The sequence below is a fragment of the Asterias rubens genome, chromosome 9 (genome assembly GCF_902459465.1).
Source record: "Asterias rubens chromosome 9, eAstRub1.3, whole genome shotgun sequence".
Lineage (NCBI taxonomy): Eukaryota > Metazoa > Echinodermata > Asteroidea > Forcipulatida > Asteriidae > Asterias > Asterias rubens.
The window spans coordinates 13,004,958-13,021,842 of NC_047070.1; the positions used below are offsets into that span (position 1 = coordinate 13,004,958).

At 39.0% G+C, this 16,885-nt stretch overlaps 1 protein-coding gene across 2 annotated transcripts in view; it reads right to left on the reverse strand.

The window, feature by feature from the left end:
• Nucleotides 1-16,885, reverse strand: part of LOC117294381 — a 58,496-nt gene that overhangs the window by 13,549 nt on the left and 28,062 nt on the right. For both annotated transcript variants that reach the window (XM_033776759.1, XM_033776757.1), the window contains exons 11-14: nt 12,751-12,989; nt 6,593-11,636; nt 3,500-3,596; nt 206-2,607 (exon numbers count right to left, since the gene is read on the reverse strand). In XM_033776759.1, coding sequence (XP_033632650.1) covers nt 206-2,607; nt 3,500-3,596; nt 6,593-11,636; nt 12,751-12,989 — 7,782 coding nt within the window. The remainder of the gene's footprint in view (nt 1-205; nt 2,608-3,499; nt 3,597-6,592; nt 11,637-12,750; nt 12,990-16,885) is intronic.

Sequence of the window (16,885 nt, forward strand, 5' to 3'; positions counted from 1 at the left end):
AATAAATGTAAATTGAAAATTAAAAAAAGCTTTCCGGTGTTTACAGCGCGAAAAGGAATGATGTCACAAGCTGGCTGCCTAATTTTCTTGCTTACTTGTGAAACACATTTACACCTTTTTTTCTGCTACAGTGAGCACGACCGCTAAGCAGCGCTATGGAATTGGGCCCTGCCGTCTCCACTTAGCAATCAAAGTTTGTTATTACCTGAAGTTGTTTCTCCATGGTCTCAATGCTGGTTTTCATTCTTCCGATGTCCGTTTCCTCCTTTGCCTTCTCGGCTGTTTGCCAATCCATCATCTGTTTCAACCACATCGGAGTAGCTGGCTTGGCTAAGACACTCCCGGCAACATCTTGCAACCCAGGAGTCTTGGGAAGCCTCATGGCATGATCTGGTCCAGCAAAGACTGACGCTGCTGTGATGGCCTCTACCTCTTGCTCTGTTATGGAGGAAACTGTGTCCATACCACTGTCGAAGGACGACGGTAGGCGTACAATGCTGGATTTGGATGAGAGATCTCTCCCATCCCAGGATGGATTGGATTCTTTACCCATGCTGCCACTTGGAATACCAGCTACATTCTCCTGATCGTTGATTGTGTCTGTTGAAGAGGAATCACTAGCCAAGTCTACTGTTACAGCACTAACAATCTGTCCATTCTGATAAGGAATAATGTTGTGATTCTCAAATCGTTCCCCAAAAGCAGCAGACTCACATTTCTGTTGGTTGGTAGAACTTGGAAACTCTTCAGGTGTGTTGGGCTTCTTTGGAGGAATTGTCTTCGGAAGTGGAGGCGGTAGGTCATTGATTTCATGCAGGTCATTACTTTGACTATAAGGGTCACCTAGTGTGTGACCTGGACTACCTGGGTATGTGGCTAGTACCTTTGGAGGTGAGGTACCAGGTAAAGGTGGTGGCAAGCCATCTGGGCTTCCTGGATAGGTCTCACGTTTCCTAGGAGGACTTGTATCTGGTAATGTAGGAGGTGATTCTGAACCTACTCTGTTTGGTTGACTTGTTCCTGGGGGTGCATTAAATGGTTCAAGACTTCCCTGTGTTCTATTTTGGGGACTTGTTCCTAGTAAAGTAGGTGATGATTGAAGTCTTCCATGTGTTCTGTTTTGGGGACTTGTTCCTGGCAATAAAGGTGATGATTCAAGTTTTCCATGTACACTCTTTGGTGGACTGGCTCCAGGTAATGTAGGTGATGATTCAAGACTTCCAGGTGTTCGGTTTTGGGGACTAGTTCCTGGTAATGTATTCGATGACTCATGACTTCCGTTTACTCTCTTTGAAGGACTGGCTCCAGGTAATGTAGGTGGTGATTCAATTCTTCTATATGCCCTGTTTGGAGGTGATACTTCTGGTAATGGTGGTGGAGGAGATTCTAAACTTCTGTTTGTTCTTTCTGATGGTGACATGCTTGTAAATGTTGACGGTCCATCAGAGTTTCTTAAGAAAGCATCAGGGCTACCTTGATCAGTTGTCCAAGGTGTTGATGATGGCAACTCACTTCGACTTCTGAGATTTAAGTCTGGTCTGCTATGAGAAATTGTCTGTGGTTGGTAAGAAGATGAGCGGTTAAGGTGGCTATTTAGATGTGCATCGGGTTTGTCACTATAATCATGAGGAGTACTTCTTTCAAACTGAGAATCTGGAATGTCCATGTTTCTCGCTGTTCTATTTGGAGGAGCTGTTCTGGGTAGGGACAGAGGCATCTCATCTCCGTAGGTATCTGTTCGGGATGGAGTACTTTTTTGTAATGACATTGGTAGTCGAGTTGAAGGGCTTTCTGAGCTTCTTGAATAGGTATCTGGTCTGCCTTGCTTGGAAGATTCAAGCAGTCCAGAGTGGACCTCGCCAGGGCTGCTGAGGTTTGTTTCCGACCTCCAGGAGAATGAGGATGTTGATAACGTAGGAGTTAAAGTACCTCCATCATCCTCATCTTCAGTTTCAAGTTCAAGTGAGTCATCCCTGATCACCCTCCGGTAACCTAATTGTAGTGAATTAAAATCCCCAGCGAGGCTATCAGAACTGATTGAACCTGAGCGCTTACGGGGTGCTGGAGGTGTTGCTTGGGGTAAGGGTGGAGCGTCTGCATAAACTGAGCCATTCCTCGCCGACTCTTCTAGATGAACCTCCTCATGCTCACACTCAGACACTGTAGCCAAGGAATCATCGTCATAGTCATCTGGACACCAGTAGGATGCTGTATCCAGGTTTATCTCTAGATGTTCGAAAGGAAGCTCCCAAAGGGCAGCGACAAACTGGTCCATCATCTGTGTCTTTGTTGCAGAACTAGCTCCATCTAGAGGTCTCGCTGTGCTCTCCGAGCTCCCTCTCATCTCTTGTTGAAGACTTTCTTCGCCAGGTATTGGAGGATAGCTTGCAGCATCCTTCCTTGGAATCCCTGTTACTTTATCCCTTGGAATATTCCTCACCAGGCGACGAAGAAGTGCTCTCCTTGGCGTTGGGTCTTTGCCAGCATAGAGCTTGTTGAACTCCACAAAGTAGTTTTTCCCTTCTTTCAATAAGATGGGATCGGTGGGACTTTGAGCAACTGGCAGAGCCTCTAAGAATTCCTTGAGCGTCATCTCGAATCCTTCCTCTGATCACAAAAATATAAGCAAACCAACTTGAAGTTATAACTTACAGCACTTTGTGGAAGTGCATCAAGCAAAATAATTCAATAAGTATAGATATAATAAAAATGATGCGAATAATTTTGTTGTTAATTTTTTTTCAAAAAAGACAAGAAATATGAGACATTGACAATTACTGCATTATCAAATAATTTGGATCCCATAATTTAAATTAGTTGTCTCTCTTTAAAAACTATTTTCTCCGCTCAAATTAACAAGAAAACAATCTATTAAATTGTTGCGGTACCCGCTGCTAAACATACATGTAGGATTCGAACTGCCTCTAGCTACCGGGCAATCTTGGTAGTCTCGTTGGTATGACACTGCTTTAGAGTTGCAACGGTCGGGGGTTCGAATCTCACCAGAGTAATGCACATGTGATTTTTGTTCACAGAACTGGGAAAGTACTGAGTACACACTACTTGTAACACACATTGGTGTAAGGGTGAAAACAAATAAAATTCTTTGTCTCAGAGGCAACTTTAACATCTATTAAAGGCAGAGGACACTATTGGTAATTACTCAAAACAATTATTTGCATAAAACCTTACTTGGTTTAAGGAGTAATGGGGAGAGGTTGATGGTATAAAAAATTGTGAGAAACGGCTCCCTCTGAAGTGACGTAGTTTTCCACAAATTTGATTTCAAGACCTCAGATTTAGAATTTGAGGTCTCGAAATCAAGCATCTGAAAGCACACAACTTCGTGTGACTCCGACGACCAATCAAGCTCAAATTTTTACAGGTTTGTTATTTTATGCATACATGTATGTTGAGATACACCAAGTGAGAAGACTGGTCTTTGTTAATTACCATTAGTGTCCACTGCCTTTAAAGAAAACAATGTATAAATGCATACCTATCAAGACAGTTGTCAGGAGGAATTCACTTGGAAGGTACGTCAGAGGACCAGTCTGGCTGGCCTTATCAATACATACAGCTGACTGGTAACCAACCTAAACACAAAAGGACAAAAATAAAGAGTTAAATGAGACTATGGCCGTTACATGAAACATCTGCATAATGAAACCCTTTTGCTGAAAGTGGTGGGTAGCTGTGTTAGTCAGGTAATTCCAATGAGGTAAAAAAAAATGTAGCGCTTTAATGACTAACTATATGCAGATATTTATTTATTATTGTAAATTAATTTATTATTGTACATTAATTGAAGCATTAACTATGTAATAGTCATTTAAGTGCTTCATTTTATTTTCCTCTCTGCTGAAAGTGAACGTTTTCAAAATTACAGAGCCTCAGCTGAAGGAGGGTATTTGCACAATATAAATAGTCAAATATACAACTTTTTAAAACCGTTTTAATGCTATATTTAATAAAAATTTGAGACCAAAGAAGGTGAATAAAGCATGGGGACAAACCGCTCTGCATGTACCTGCATGCTCACACTTTATACTTTTCGACACGTATTGTTATTTGGTTCTTTACGCAATGATAGGAAAACTCATTGCATGCTTCATCCACTTTTTTTTAAGACCTCTAACAACTGAATATACTTTTTTATTCTTCTTATATTTTAATAGTTATATTTCAGAACTTTTTAAGGATCGGCAGAAACCCTGTGAAGCCAAAGCCACGACTTCAAAAAGGTCAACGAAGACAAATAAAAAATAGCCTGAATGCAGACTGAATTCTACTTCATATTCATCTGACTTTCAAGTTTTCATCACCTAAGCTCCATGATTTTTAGGAGTTTTTGTGACCTTGTAATTTAAAATAATAATGAAAATTTTAACAATATTTACATTAAAGAAGGAATGGTTCAAAATATGTAAACAACTGTTACAGTACAGTCAACCGTCTTTATAAAGAGTGCTGAATCTCATTTTAGTTTTGTGTTTTGTTTGTTTGGCTGACCTCTTATAAAATTGTTTCTGCTATAAAAAGGACAGTTGGCCAGTCCCAACGATCTTGTTATAATAGAGTAAACTGTGCATATAGAGTGGCATCACTGTACTTTAATAGCAAAATAGTAATCAGATATGAGGCCAAAATACCATGTACAATAGTAATTCACATCTTACATGTACTCAAAACATGTATCATGGTAGAAAATAACTAAGGTTCAAGAACGGTTTGGGCTACGTATACAATATCTTGACCAAGCATCAAACAAATTATGACAATTATTTATAATGAAATACCTTCTACAGTCAGCGCCACAGCTTATCATTATTTCCTACTTTATCTCCAATATAGATCCAAATCCACTTCCGAATATCACTTGACAAATGCATCACTACCAAGTACAGTAATGCCATAATGCATGTAGCAAGTGACTGAAGTGGTAAAATATGTATGTATCATAGACACACATTAAACAAAATCATGTTTCTCAACCAGTTGAAAGTACTGAAAAGTTTGACAGGGTTTATGTACATGTAATACTCCACTTTGTGAAGCCTTATTTTGAGGATGATATTCTATTATCCCTTCCCTTAATAAATTTGGTGTGTTGAATTTGTAGATATCCTTTACACCCCCCCCCTCGAAAAAGAAGAAGAATTAAATATATAAATAAATGTAAGCATCTATCCCAATTAGGAGGTGATTTCAATGCTTCTATATGCCATTGGTGTATTTAGTCAAAATATATTTAAGACCGTGTAGTTTCACAAATAAAAATCATTTTTCTTTCCCAATAAAAAATTAGAAGTGTAGACTGTTTGAACAACATACATTTTCTTCCAGGGTATAAATTACTGATACATTCAGTAAAATGTCCACCTCGTCAATTGAGAAACAAAACTAATTAATATTAGAGCCCAACCAGCTGCTACTGAAACAGTGTAAATTAAATTGTTGCTCATAATGAATAAGGCTACAGCCAGTCAGCAAACAAGAAAACAGGTGGTTGCATCCTATTGTCATGGTAATCATAATTACAGACATGTTAATATCAATGGACTGATCCACTTTAAGACAGGTGTGAATCTAAGTACAAAATGTTCTGACAGGTCAGAGGGTGAAATTTAAAGAATGCGAAGCCTGGGTTTTATTTTTATTAATTTTGTTTTGCATAATCTTGAGTTAAATAATAAGTAATGAAATAGTTGTGCAATAGAATCAGCATCGATTGGTAATCTTATTCTGGTGAGTATAATGTTGCTGTGCTTAGCTACTTTCTGTGCTTAAGCGGCACAATGATGTTGGACACAGAGCTATGAGGGCAATAAACTCCCAACTACCCAATCAAGTAGATCATCATGGCCTACAATATATTAAAAATAAAACTTTTTTTTCAACAAATGTTTTTGTTTAACCCTTTAGAGAACATAGCAGCCACAAGCGGCTTGTAAAAACAATCCACGGCAGTTGCAAGGTTTGACCTACTTCCGTTCACATAAGGAGGTCAAAGTGAAGGCCATATCTGAATGTGAAATTTGCCAATGTAAAATGTTAACATAACAAGTAGAATGCCAAATTCTCAAAAACAAACATTTATTATTTTTTCATACTATTTCTGTTGACATTTTTACTGACAAATTTTGTAGGACAGAAATGAACAATATTAGCATGTCTGGGCATTTTGTGATGATTATACAGAAATTAGTAGTCTCTAAAGGTTTAAGTATGGTGTATCTTAGAAGACTAAAATATTAGTACCCCACTTTTGATGTGTTTTTTTTTGCTTTTGTATTTCCTTGCAAGCCCTTGTTCAGCTTTTATTGTGTGTCTTAATTTTCAAAATATCTGAATAGAAAATAAATGAAATTGATCAAAACAACCAATGAACAAAACATTAACACAACTCTGGCCAGTAGGATATTTTCAAGTGGACTCTTTTCAATAAAAAGGCACATACACAGAGTGCTTTACATGAAGGAACAAAACCAAATCTACATTCCAGTGATCTTGAGTTGTCCAACAAAAAATTCCCAATTAAAATAATAAATTGATGTTCAGTTCTTTGAAAAACAAAACAAAAAAGACTCACCACTTTTTTTTTTGCAGTGGTTTCCTTTTCTGCTACAGCCACTCTGCCACCTTCATGTTTCATCCTTTCCTTCAGCAAGTCTTCCCCACAGACACCAAATGTCAGCAGTTTTTCATTCAGTATTTCCTTCTCCCGCTTCATGAGGTGATTCTCCTCTTCAAGAATCTTTCCTGATTCCTCTTGGTCTCTCATATCCTTCTTGATCTCTCGATTGAACTGAACGATCTCAGTTAGACGATTAGTTGTCTTCACCCTGTCAGAGTTGGCGCTGTCTAGTTCCTTTTGAAGTGTGGCAACAGAGCGTTCCAGTTCCTGCATTTTTAGTTTATGGGCAGAGTTGTCCAGATCTTTTCTTCCTTTGCCTAAGTTGACATTTTGTTCTTGTAGCTCTACTTTCTCCTGCTCACTGGCAGAAAGCTTCTTTCTAAGATCAGAAACTGTCTCTTTAAGCTCCTTGATGCTCTGTGGTTGAGACTGACTCTCTGATTCTGGAGAGGAATTGGTGACCCTACTGTCTTCTTTTGAACTCTGACTCAGTTGTTGTTCTAGCTCTTCCATCTGTGTTGAGCAGATGTCGATATCATCTTGTAGATACTTATTTGCCTTCTCAAGTTTCTCGACAGTGACTTCCTTCTCTTGTAAGTCTAACTGTAAGGAGTCTCTGGCAGCTGTAACCTTTTCCAATTGGCTGTTCACATCACAAAGTTTTCTCTCCAGCAGTGTTACTTGTTCCTGTAGGGAGTCTTGATCAAACAGAATTTCCCTTTCGATATCACTGTTATCTTCTGAGATGATGATCTTTGGCTTTGTCAATTCAGTCTTTACATCGGCTGCCTTTGGTGTGACAAACCCATCAAATGATATCTGTTGATTTGGTGACCTAAGGAGCTGATCCTGCAGGTCAGTTATTGTATCCTTTAGAGTGTTAATCTCTTCCATGAGTTTCAAGTTAGTGTCGTCATGTGTCAGCACACCCGACTTTAACTCCTCCAGCTGTGCCTGAAGGTTGTTGTCGGGACCGCCATCTTCAAGAGAAATTTCCAACTGCTTGATCTCATCTTTTTTAAGGTTTAACTCTTCCTTCATCTCATCGTTAGACACTCTGAGAGAATTCTCCAGTATCTTGTACTCCTCTATCATTTTCAGAAGCCCCTTTTCTGAGACTCTAAGCTCTTCTACCTCCAATTGCAACTCTTGAATCCTTTTCTCCAAGTCACTCTTTTCCTCACCTGCCCTTTTCTCAAAGTTTTCCAAGTCACCCAATTTAGCATTAGGTGTGAATACTGAAAACTCCTGAATATCGTCATCCTCATCTGAGCTCTGAGATGTACGAACCAAACTCTTGGATGCATTGACCGCCTGAAGTCTTTCCTGGAGGTTGGATTGTGAGCTCTCAAGCTCGTCAATCCTCTCTAAAAACCCTGACTCCCTCTCAGTCATGATGACATCAGCATGAGCCAAAGTTTCCTGGAAGGCTTCTTGCCTTTCTTCAAGAGCTTTGACTTTCCATTCCAACTCATCCCTTTCGACAGTCAATTCTGAAACCTTTTTCGTCAGAGATTCAACAGATTTCTCCCGAAAGAAGTCTTCTTCAAAACCAGCTTTCTTGTTGTCAGATTCAAAGTTTTTCATTTCTTCAGGCTGATTGCATGTCATTTCAGAAGATGTCATTTTCTCATTCAGTGTTTGCAATTGTTCCTTGAGATTGTCCACTTCACTACAAGACTCCTTCAGGGAATGGTCCTTCTTTTCCAGCTCATCATCAGCAGCCTCAAGATGACTTTGCAATTTCACATTATCCTCCTGAAGTACAACCACTGAGTCTCTCAAACCCACCATCTCCCTTTCTTGCATATCACACACCTCAGATTTCTCACACAATTTTTGATTGGTTTCTTCCAGTACAATTTCTGCTTGTGCAAGTGTCTCCTCAAACACACTCTGTCTGTCCTCCAACTCTTTGATTCTCTCTTGAAGGTCTTGATCAGGGATCTTTTTTCCTAAAAAGTCAACACCATCTGCAGAACTTGTTGCTTCAACTGTTGATTCTTGTGATGCCATAACCTTGGCTTTGATCACTGGCGTAACTGTGTCTTCAGTTTCCACCCGTTTTGACAGCTCCAAAGACTCGACTTTCAAAGTTAGATTAACCTCAGTTTCTCTCAACTTGTGCAGTGTTTCTTCTTTAACTTGACACTCTACCACACACTCCTTCAAGGAGTCTTTAAGATCCTTCAGTTCTTTCTCCCCGATTTCAAGAAGTTTATTCTTTTTATCCAATTCATGAGATGTATCTTCCAGCTGCTGCTGCAACTGGTCAGAAAGTTCTCTGACAATTTGTTTTTGAGATTCTAATTGATCAATGGTTTCCTGTAGTTCTAGCTCTATAGCCGCCAGCAGCTCATTTTGTTCACTCAGTTTCTGTTGTACTTCTGACACGATGATATCAGCTTGAGCAATTGTCCCCTCATAGGCAACTTGTCTTTCCTCAAGTCCCTCTATTTTTAAAACGTACTCCCTTTCCTGCTGAGTCAGCGCTTCAATTCTTTGCTCCAAAAGACCAACTGAAGTTTCTTGTTCCATGTTGTCTGCCACTTTGAGTTTCTCAGCTTCTCCTTTCTCCATTTGATTCAAGATGTCTTCCATTTCTCTATATCTTACTTCTTTCTTCTCCAGCTGCTCTTTTTGTTGACAGATTTCATCAGTAGCTATACTTAACTCCTTTTTTATGTTGAGCAGCTCTCCTTTTGATTCCTCAAGGAGTTTGACCGCCACATTCAATTTTTCTTGAAGGTCTTCCTTTGCAGCTTCCAACAGTTTTGTGTTATCTCTTAATTCCTCTACCTCTTTATTTATTTCCAGGAGTAAGTTACTTTGCTCAGCTATTTTCTGCTCAGATTCCTCCAAATCTATTTTTAACTCTTTATTAAGTTCTTCAATTTCTTCAAGCTCTTCATTCTTCAGTTCTAAAAGAGCACTTTGCTCAATTATCTCCTCTTCAGTTTTGTGTAAACCTTGGAGACGTTTTTTCAAATCCTCTTGCTCTTTTTCCATTTTCGAAAGAATCTCTGCTTGGTCAAAGAAATCAGATTCAACATCCTCAAGTTCTTTGAGTCTTTTTTTAAGATCAGCAAGCTCTCTGGCGGAATCGTCACACTCTAAAGACTTCCTCATGGAGTCTTTTCTAGCAAGAGTAAGATTTGAACGTCCATCGTGAAGCCTTTTCTCCAACACCTCAACCTGTTCTTTGAGCTTCTGGCATTGCTCTTCAGAATCTGTAACCCTCGACAGAAGTATCTGGTTTTCTTCCTCAAGCTCTTTCTGCTCCTCTGATCTGACTTCCCTTCCCGGAGAATGAGAATTTTCCTCTAGAGCTTCAAGATGGCTCTGCAGTTCTTCTTTTTCTTCTTCAAGTTCTTTGATTCTACATTCCAGGCCTGTATGAAGCTCTGCAGAAACTTCTTCCAAATGCACCATCTCATCTTCCGATGATTTCAGCTGCTGCTCAAGAGCTTCCTTAGTTGCTTTAAGTTCATCCAAAAGACTCTTCAGTTCCTTGATTTCAGTCTGAAAATGTTCCTCCAATTGTGCTTTTTCAGATCTACATCTTTCAAGATCTTGCTGAAGCTCTTTGGGAGATAAATCACTACCTATTGTATTATTGATGTGACTATTGTCAACATCTTGATGTTGTGTTTTCAAAATTTCACATTCTCTTTTCATTTCCTGCAATTTTGTGTGTTCACTTTCAAGCCTGTCTAACAGTTCCAAGTTTTCCTCTTTTACTACCTCCAGTTCTTCACTTAATTCTTGCTCTTTTTGTAGAGCATCAGATTCATTCCTGTCTCTATATCCATCATCAATTCTCTGCTTCAAAAGCTCAATTTCCGACTGTAACTCTTCGACTTTTATTTTGAGCAGCTCGTTCTCCTCCCTCTCGTCAAGATCCATTGATGTTTCAGCAACCTGCAGTTGTAATTCTTCAAGATTCAGCAGCTTTTCCTTCAGGGTTTCATTTTCGTCTGCGAATTCGGTCGCCTGGGTTTGTAAATCCTGACACAGGTCAGTAAGTTCCAGGTTCACCTGTTCTAAAGACTGTACCTTCTCCATAAGTTCAACTTCAGACTTTTCTAATTCTGCAATTTTACTGTGCATGTCTGATTCTGCCTCCTTAACTCCATGACTATTATCCTGTAATCCAGGGTCTTGGGATGCACTCTCTCCTCCTGGTTGAGGAGCAGTGTCTTCCACATCATCTTCTTCATAAGCGCTATACTCTTCTTCTGGCAAAGCTCCTAGCTCTCCAAACTCTCCCATCAGTCCCAAACTTTCCCCAAGAATCGAGGAAGCTCCATGGGAGGCACTTAATTCATCCCGAGCAAACTTCTCAGCCACCTGAAGCTCCTCTATGTGTTCCTCTGCCTGCTCCAACTTTCCCTTTAATTCTAATCGCAATCCTTCCAAGTCTTGAATCCTATCTTGAAGGGAGTCCACCTGTGACTTCCAAGCGTTATCCTGCGTCTCCAGCTGAGCAACTCTGTCCAGCAGATTTTGCTCCGACTGTTGCAGTTCCTTGATCCTGCCCTGAAACTCCTTCTCTGTGTGTCTGGCTTCAGCTGCTGCCCGCTCTACATTATCCTTCTTGTCCACATCAGACGCCTGCGCTTGTTTTAATTGTCTGTTCAGCAGTTTGTTGGACTGCTCCAACTCTGCAATCTTCTCTCTAAGAGTTTCCTCACTCGCAAAGTCGCTGTTGAGAACCAGCTCTTCAACATCTTTCAGCTTTGCCTCAAGCGACTCTTTAACAAGTTCAAGTTCTTTGATCTTCTGCTGCAGCAAACTAATATCTTGTGATTCCTCCATGTTACCACTGTTATTATTACCATTTGTGTTGTTGCTTGCGTGTGGTGCAACTAACCCCTCCAGAGATGTCATTTCCTGCGATGCCAATAACTCAGACTTCAGTTTTTCAATCTGCTTTTTGTAGCTAGTTTCTGTCAGCTCTTTCTTCTTTAATTTCTTCTGGAGTTTCTCCTCTTCTTCCCTGAAAATATGTGAAGGTAAGATGGTATGAATTATTACAGTTCTTTATACATAATTTTGTTTGCACATGTAAAACTATCTTTTGTAAAGTGTCTTTGAGCTTGTATGTAAGAATTCTGGTGCAACATCACAATTTGATTTTACTTAAATACCAACACTGTTAAGAAGCGTTGTAGCTTGTATAATATTCCAGTGAATCTTGACTGTGAAAAATTAACTGAGACCATAACAAATAACTTAACATATATAGGATTCGAACTGCCTCTAGCTACTGGGCAATCGCGGTGGTCTAGTTGGTATGACACTGCTCTAAATGGCAAAGGTCAGGGGTTGGAGTCCCACCCAAGTAATATGCCTGAGATTTTTTCCACAGAATTCGGGAGAGTACTGAGTGTACAGTGCTTACACACATATGTAGGTTCAATGGGGGAAAAAAACAAAATTAAATGCAATTTTCCACCTGAACAATTTCAATGTGTTTTTTTCCCAAGGACAATCGTCCAAACATTCTTTAATTGGAAAATACATGTTTAATTTTAGTTTTGACATTGGCTCCTGAAATTTCAAAACAAAATAATGCATCATTCTACATTTCTTTTGTAACTAAATTGGGTTAAGCTATTTGTGTCAACCAACAAGATTCTTTCCATTTTATAACTAAGAAATCTTCCCAAACTTGAGGCTTGGATTTTACTGTTGAATTGATAAATCAAAAACTTTGTACTGCAATGTGGGCCACATTTCACAAAGTCTGCTTTTAAGCACAAAAAGCAGCTATGCACAACAAAATTCTGCTTACCAGAAGAAGATTACCAGCCAAACTACCAAACTCACATGTACAATTTGTGACCCGTATCCTGCTCATTTCTTCTTAGCACAAGTGTGTTAAGTTATATTTGCTGCTTAAGCAGCCATATGAAATTGTACCTTCTTTCATTGAACTGCTCAAGCAGAAAACATTGCTTTGCAACTTCCTGCTAAGCAGAAATGAACAGGATACCAGTCACAAATTGTACTTGTGACATGGTAGTTTCGCTGGTAACCTTATTCTGAATAGCGTATTTAAGCTTAAATAGCTCTATGAAATGGGACCCTGATGACATGTCTGTACTCACAGCCAAGACTGTCTGCACTCCTCAGCTGACTTCAATCTATCAGCGACTTGAGCTTGATCACTCTGCAATCCCTCTGTAGTCTCCTGAAGAGATGAAATCTCTGCTTCTAACTCAACCCTCTCTCTGTTCCTCTCAGCTAGTCCAAGATGGATATCTTCTTGAAGATGAGCTAATTGATCCTCTAGCTCATGGATGCGGGTATTAAGATGTGCCTCCGTCCGCTCCAGATCAGCAACTCGCTAAAGTTAAAAAAGACATGAAATCAAATTAAGTTGGGGCTTTGCTGGCTCTTTGTCAACAAGTTTCATATGATCAGATACTAGACACAATGTTTATTTTCCAACTTGACGAAAAAACACTTCAGTCCAAGTCTGATTTATCATTGTACTTCAAGAGAATCGAGAAAGCGAAGCAAATTCCCTTGCGCCGAGATTGAAAATTAGTGCATAAGATTATTTGTGTTTTCTGCTTCATATTCGCTCACAATTGCTTTAAGCATTAAAATTGTATTTGTTTATTTCGCTGTAAATCTAACGGGAAGTGCCAGTAGAAGGATGGATAGGAAACAAGAAGAATGTTCAGTTTTAAATAAATATGGGAGGAAAACCGCCGGAGAACAATTAGGTAGGGACTGAAAACCCAATCCCCATGCAAGGCTCTGGGCTGACGTTGGATTGGAACGCGGGTCCACAGAGGTGAGAGGCAGGGAAAGAAACCACTAAGCGAACCTGATGCTCCAATAAATCTGAACATAAATTCCTGCTCATTTTTTGTGGCGGCAATATTTATGTACATTGTACAATTGGGGCAAAATGGTGATCCTTACATGTACATGTCCACTACAAGTTTATGAACTTAAACATTACTGGTTTACAAATCAAACAGAAGCAAGCTGAGAAAACAAAATAAATGAATATCCCCAGCAAGTGCACATGCTTTTGTTGATTTTAAAGTCAAAGGATGATTTGAATACAGAGCTTTAGGGAAGATGTGAGATAAATACGAGAGACAAAGAAAATTAATGACTTCTTATAAGCAGTTAATAATGTTTTTAGAAAGTTATGTGAGCAGTGAAGAAATTTAAATAATATAAATTTTGTATTATTGACTCTTTTGAAGCAGGATTTAAACTGGGGTCCACAGACGTAGAAGTAAAAGGGAGGGAAAGAAACCAGCACTAAACAAATATGAATCGTAAATACGGTCATTCTATAGCTTGACTTGTGACTTTCACTACCAATGAATAATGCAGTGTATATTAAACAACACATTACAATACTTAAAATGACATTTGTCAATGTGGCAAAATAAAACATCTAATATGTACATGTAATATCTATAAAAATCTTTGCAGTACCGAGCATTCTTGGTGGTCTAGTTGGTAAGACACTGCTCCAGAATTGCAAAGGTCATGGGTTTGAAATCCCCCCAAGTAATATGCTTGTGATTTGGTTTCGCAGAACTTGGGCGCGTACTGAGTTTACAGTGCTAACACACATTGGCGTACATAAGGGTAACCAAACCTAATAAAGATCAATGCAATAAGTATCAACTTAATTTAACGAATAACTAAAATGACCTTTAGATGTTGTTAACTGAATAGTGGTAAAGAAAACAGGTACACACACACATGTATTAAGACAAACACTGCACATCTGACCTATACCGTTCTGACTGCAGCTAGATCAACAAAGTCATAGATCAAATACTAAACGGCAGGAATCGCAGACACCAACTAAAGGCCAACTGATTAATCAATAATTCCTCAACACAAACATGATTCATATTTGTTCTCGATTGTTTAGGAACACCAACTTGGATTTCCATCAACCAATGATGAAGTCTACATACAAAGGATGAAGTCTACGTACCAAGGATGAAGTCTACATACCAAGGATGAAGTCTACGTACTTGTAAATTTGAGACAAGAAGCCAGCATACAAAGTAGACAATTCTCTCCTTTAGTTAAACTTCTACCATGCAAAGTTTCAAATCCTACTTAGACTTCAAATAGTTTAGTTATCGGCATTATCTGTTAAATCATGAAGATGACATGGAGGAAGAAAAAAAACTCCATGTATGGAGGTAGAATGCCACCCCTCTATGATCCAACCAAAAAAAGTAGAGCTTCAAATTCAAGCAGTTATGAAATACTTACATTAAATAGCTACCATGTCATGCTGGCCTTCCATTATCAACATAGTATCATCACTACAACTATCCTATATATTCAGCTTGCAAGATAATATTCACTATCCAGTCCAAAACATGTAATTCCTCATCATTACATCAGATGTAATAGTTTTTACCTGGGCCTGTAACAAATAGGTCACCCCTCATAAAACAAGTACCACAATAAGTTCAAATATGCCTTCCCCTTAATCCAGTAAGGTCAGTAGTTAGCAGCATGTCAACAAACAACAAGCCAGTCTACACACACCAAACACCCCCCTGTGTAGCCTATTCACAGAAGCACAGTCCACCACTAAAACTTCCTATTGACTATTGACTGTAATCACCAAATTCCTGTGATAGACTGGATCAATAACCTATAAACACACAAGCAGACTGTTAAGAGGGGTTTGGAGAGAGGGTGCATTATTCACTAAGCTCTGATTTGAATGACAATGGTGGCCTTGTACACAGGTATGACTGGAAGTACCTGGGTATTGTGCTTAATATTAGTCTGGTAATGTGCTTTACAGGTATTTAATTGTCAACTGCCTGAACTTTAACAACTCCAAACAACTTTTTTTCTGTCACATTTCTTTGTTACATTTTGGTGCAAACGTAACACACAATTAATTGATCTATACTTCGCATTAAGTTATAATCTTTAAAGAGACAAAAACCCTTTCTGTATAAAGACAGTTAAATGGAATAGCTCATTGACACAGCTTTATTGAGCTTTAATTTCTACCTCTTTTTGAGTTGAGTTACATCATTCATGTATAATCTTCATCCACTATCTTACAAGCTTAACAAACCAACTCCTCACGGCAAATAAATAGGGTTTTATCAGTTTAATTTTATCTCAATATTGACAGTCTACATCTCTACTTCAGACCATGGAGGAAGCTCAGACACTGTTTACTTTGTATTTACTAACTATAAAATTGTTTCCTAACTATGTGATGTAAATTTACAACAGCTGAAAAATCACGAAAGTCTCGATCTCGATCTCAAATTACATCTATTTTTATTTTTTTGCTATTTCCGAAAATAATTTGTTCTGAAAATAACTGTCCTGATTAAACTCAAGGCAGGAGGTAGAAAGGACTTGGGTCGTCATTAACTTCAATGACGTTGAGTGAGTTCCAATAATTGATCACATTGTTTGGACATAAATTATTTGGATACAAATCATGAACAATCCAGACAAACCACAAACCAGGACCTAATTTTACACACCTACTTATTAGGCTGAGAACTTTGCTGAACGTTCACTATTGAAAATAGAGCATGCAAATGATCACCAAAGAATTTTTTTTTTCTTTTTCTGTTTAGCAAATTGTTTTGCACATTTCCATGAGATTCGGCTGTGGTTGTGGGAATGAATTCTATGTTTTAAGTAACAAGCTGAGGTCAACATATATTTCCTAAAGACAATCTAATAAGGAAATCTTTCAAAAGATGTTGCTCTTCAGTAAATTACAAAAAGAAAAAAGAGCAACAGCAATTTGATTAATTCAGTTTATGAATCGAGGACGCCCTCCGAAAGCAACTAGCCCTGTCAAACAAAGGCAAACAAAAATACCACTGACAGAAGATGAGATGGTGGTCAACTTAGATTTGGGAAGATATAAACTGGGGTCCAGAAAGATGAAAGACAGGGGAATGTGTAGTCTTGGTGCAAGACGTTTCTCGTTTCCCTTTCACGCACACCGCGGCCAATTCACCGACAGCGCGCGCATCGACTCACCTGACTTTAGTCCACTCACCGCGCCGGAGAAACGTCTTGGTCCGTTTGCTGATCGCTCGGGAAATTCCGAGCACATTCCAATCATGCCATGCTGCGCTGGGCCTGCATAACTCTGACGTAGCAGTATCAGCATAATTTCCCACAGTCTGGTATCTGTACGTCTTCGGTGCAACGCAACCAGAAACAGCTAGGCTTCCTCGTATGTTAGTTGGT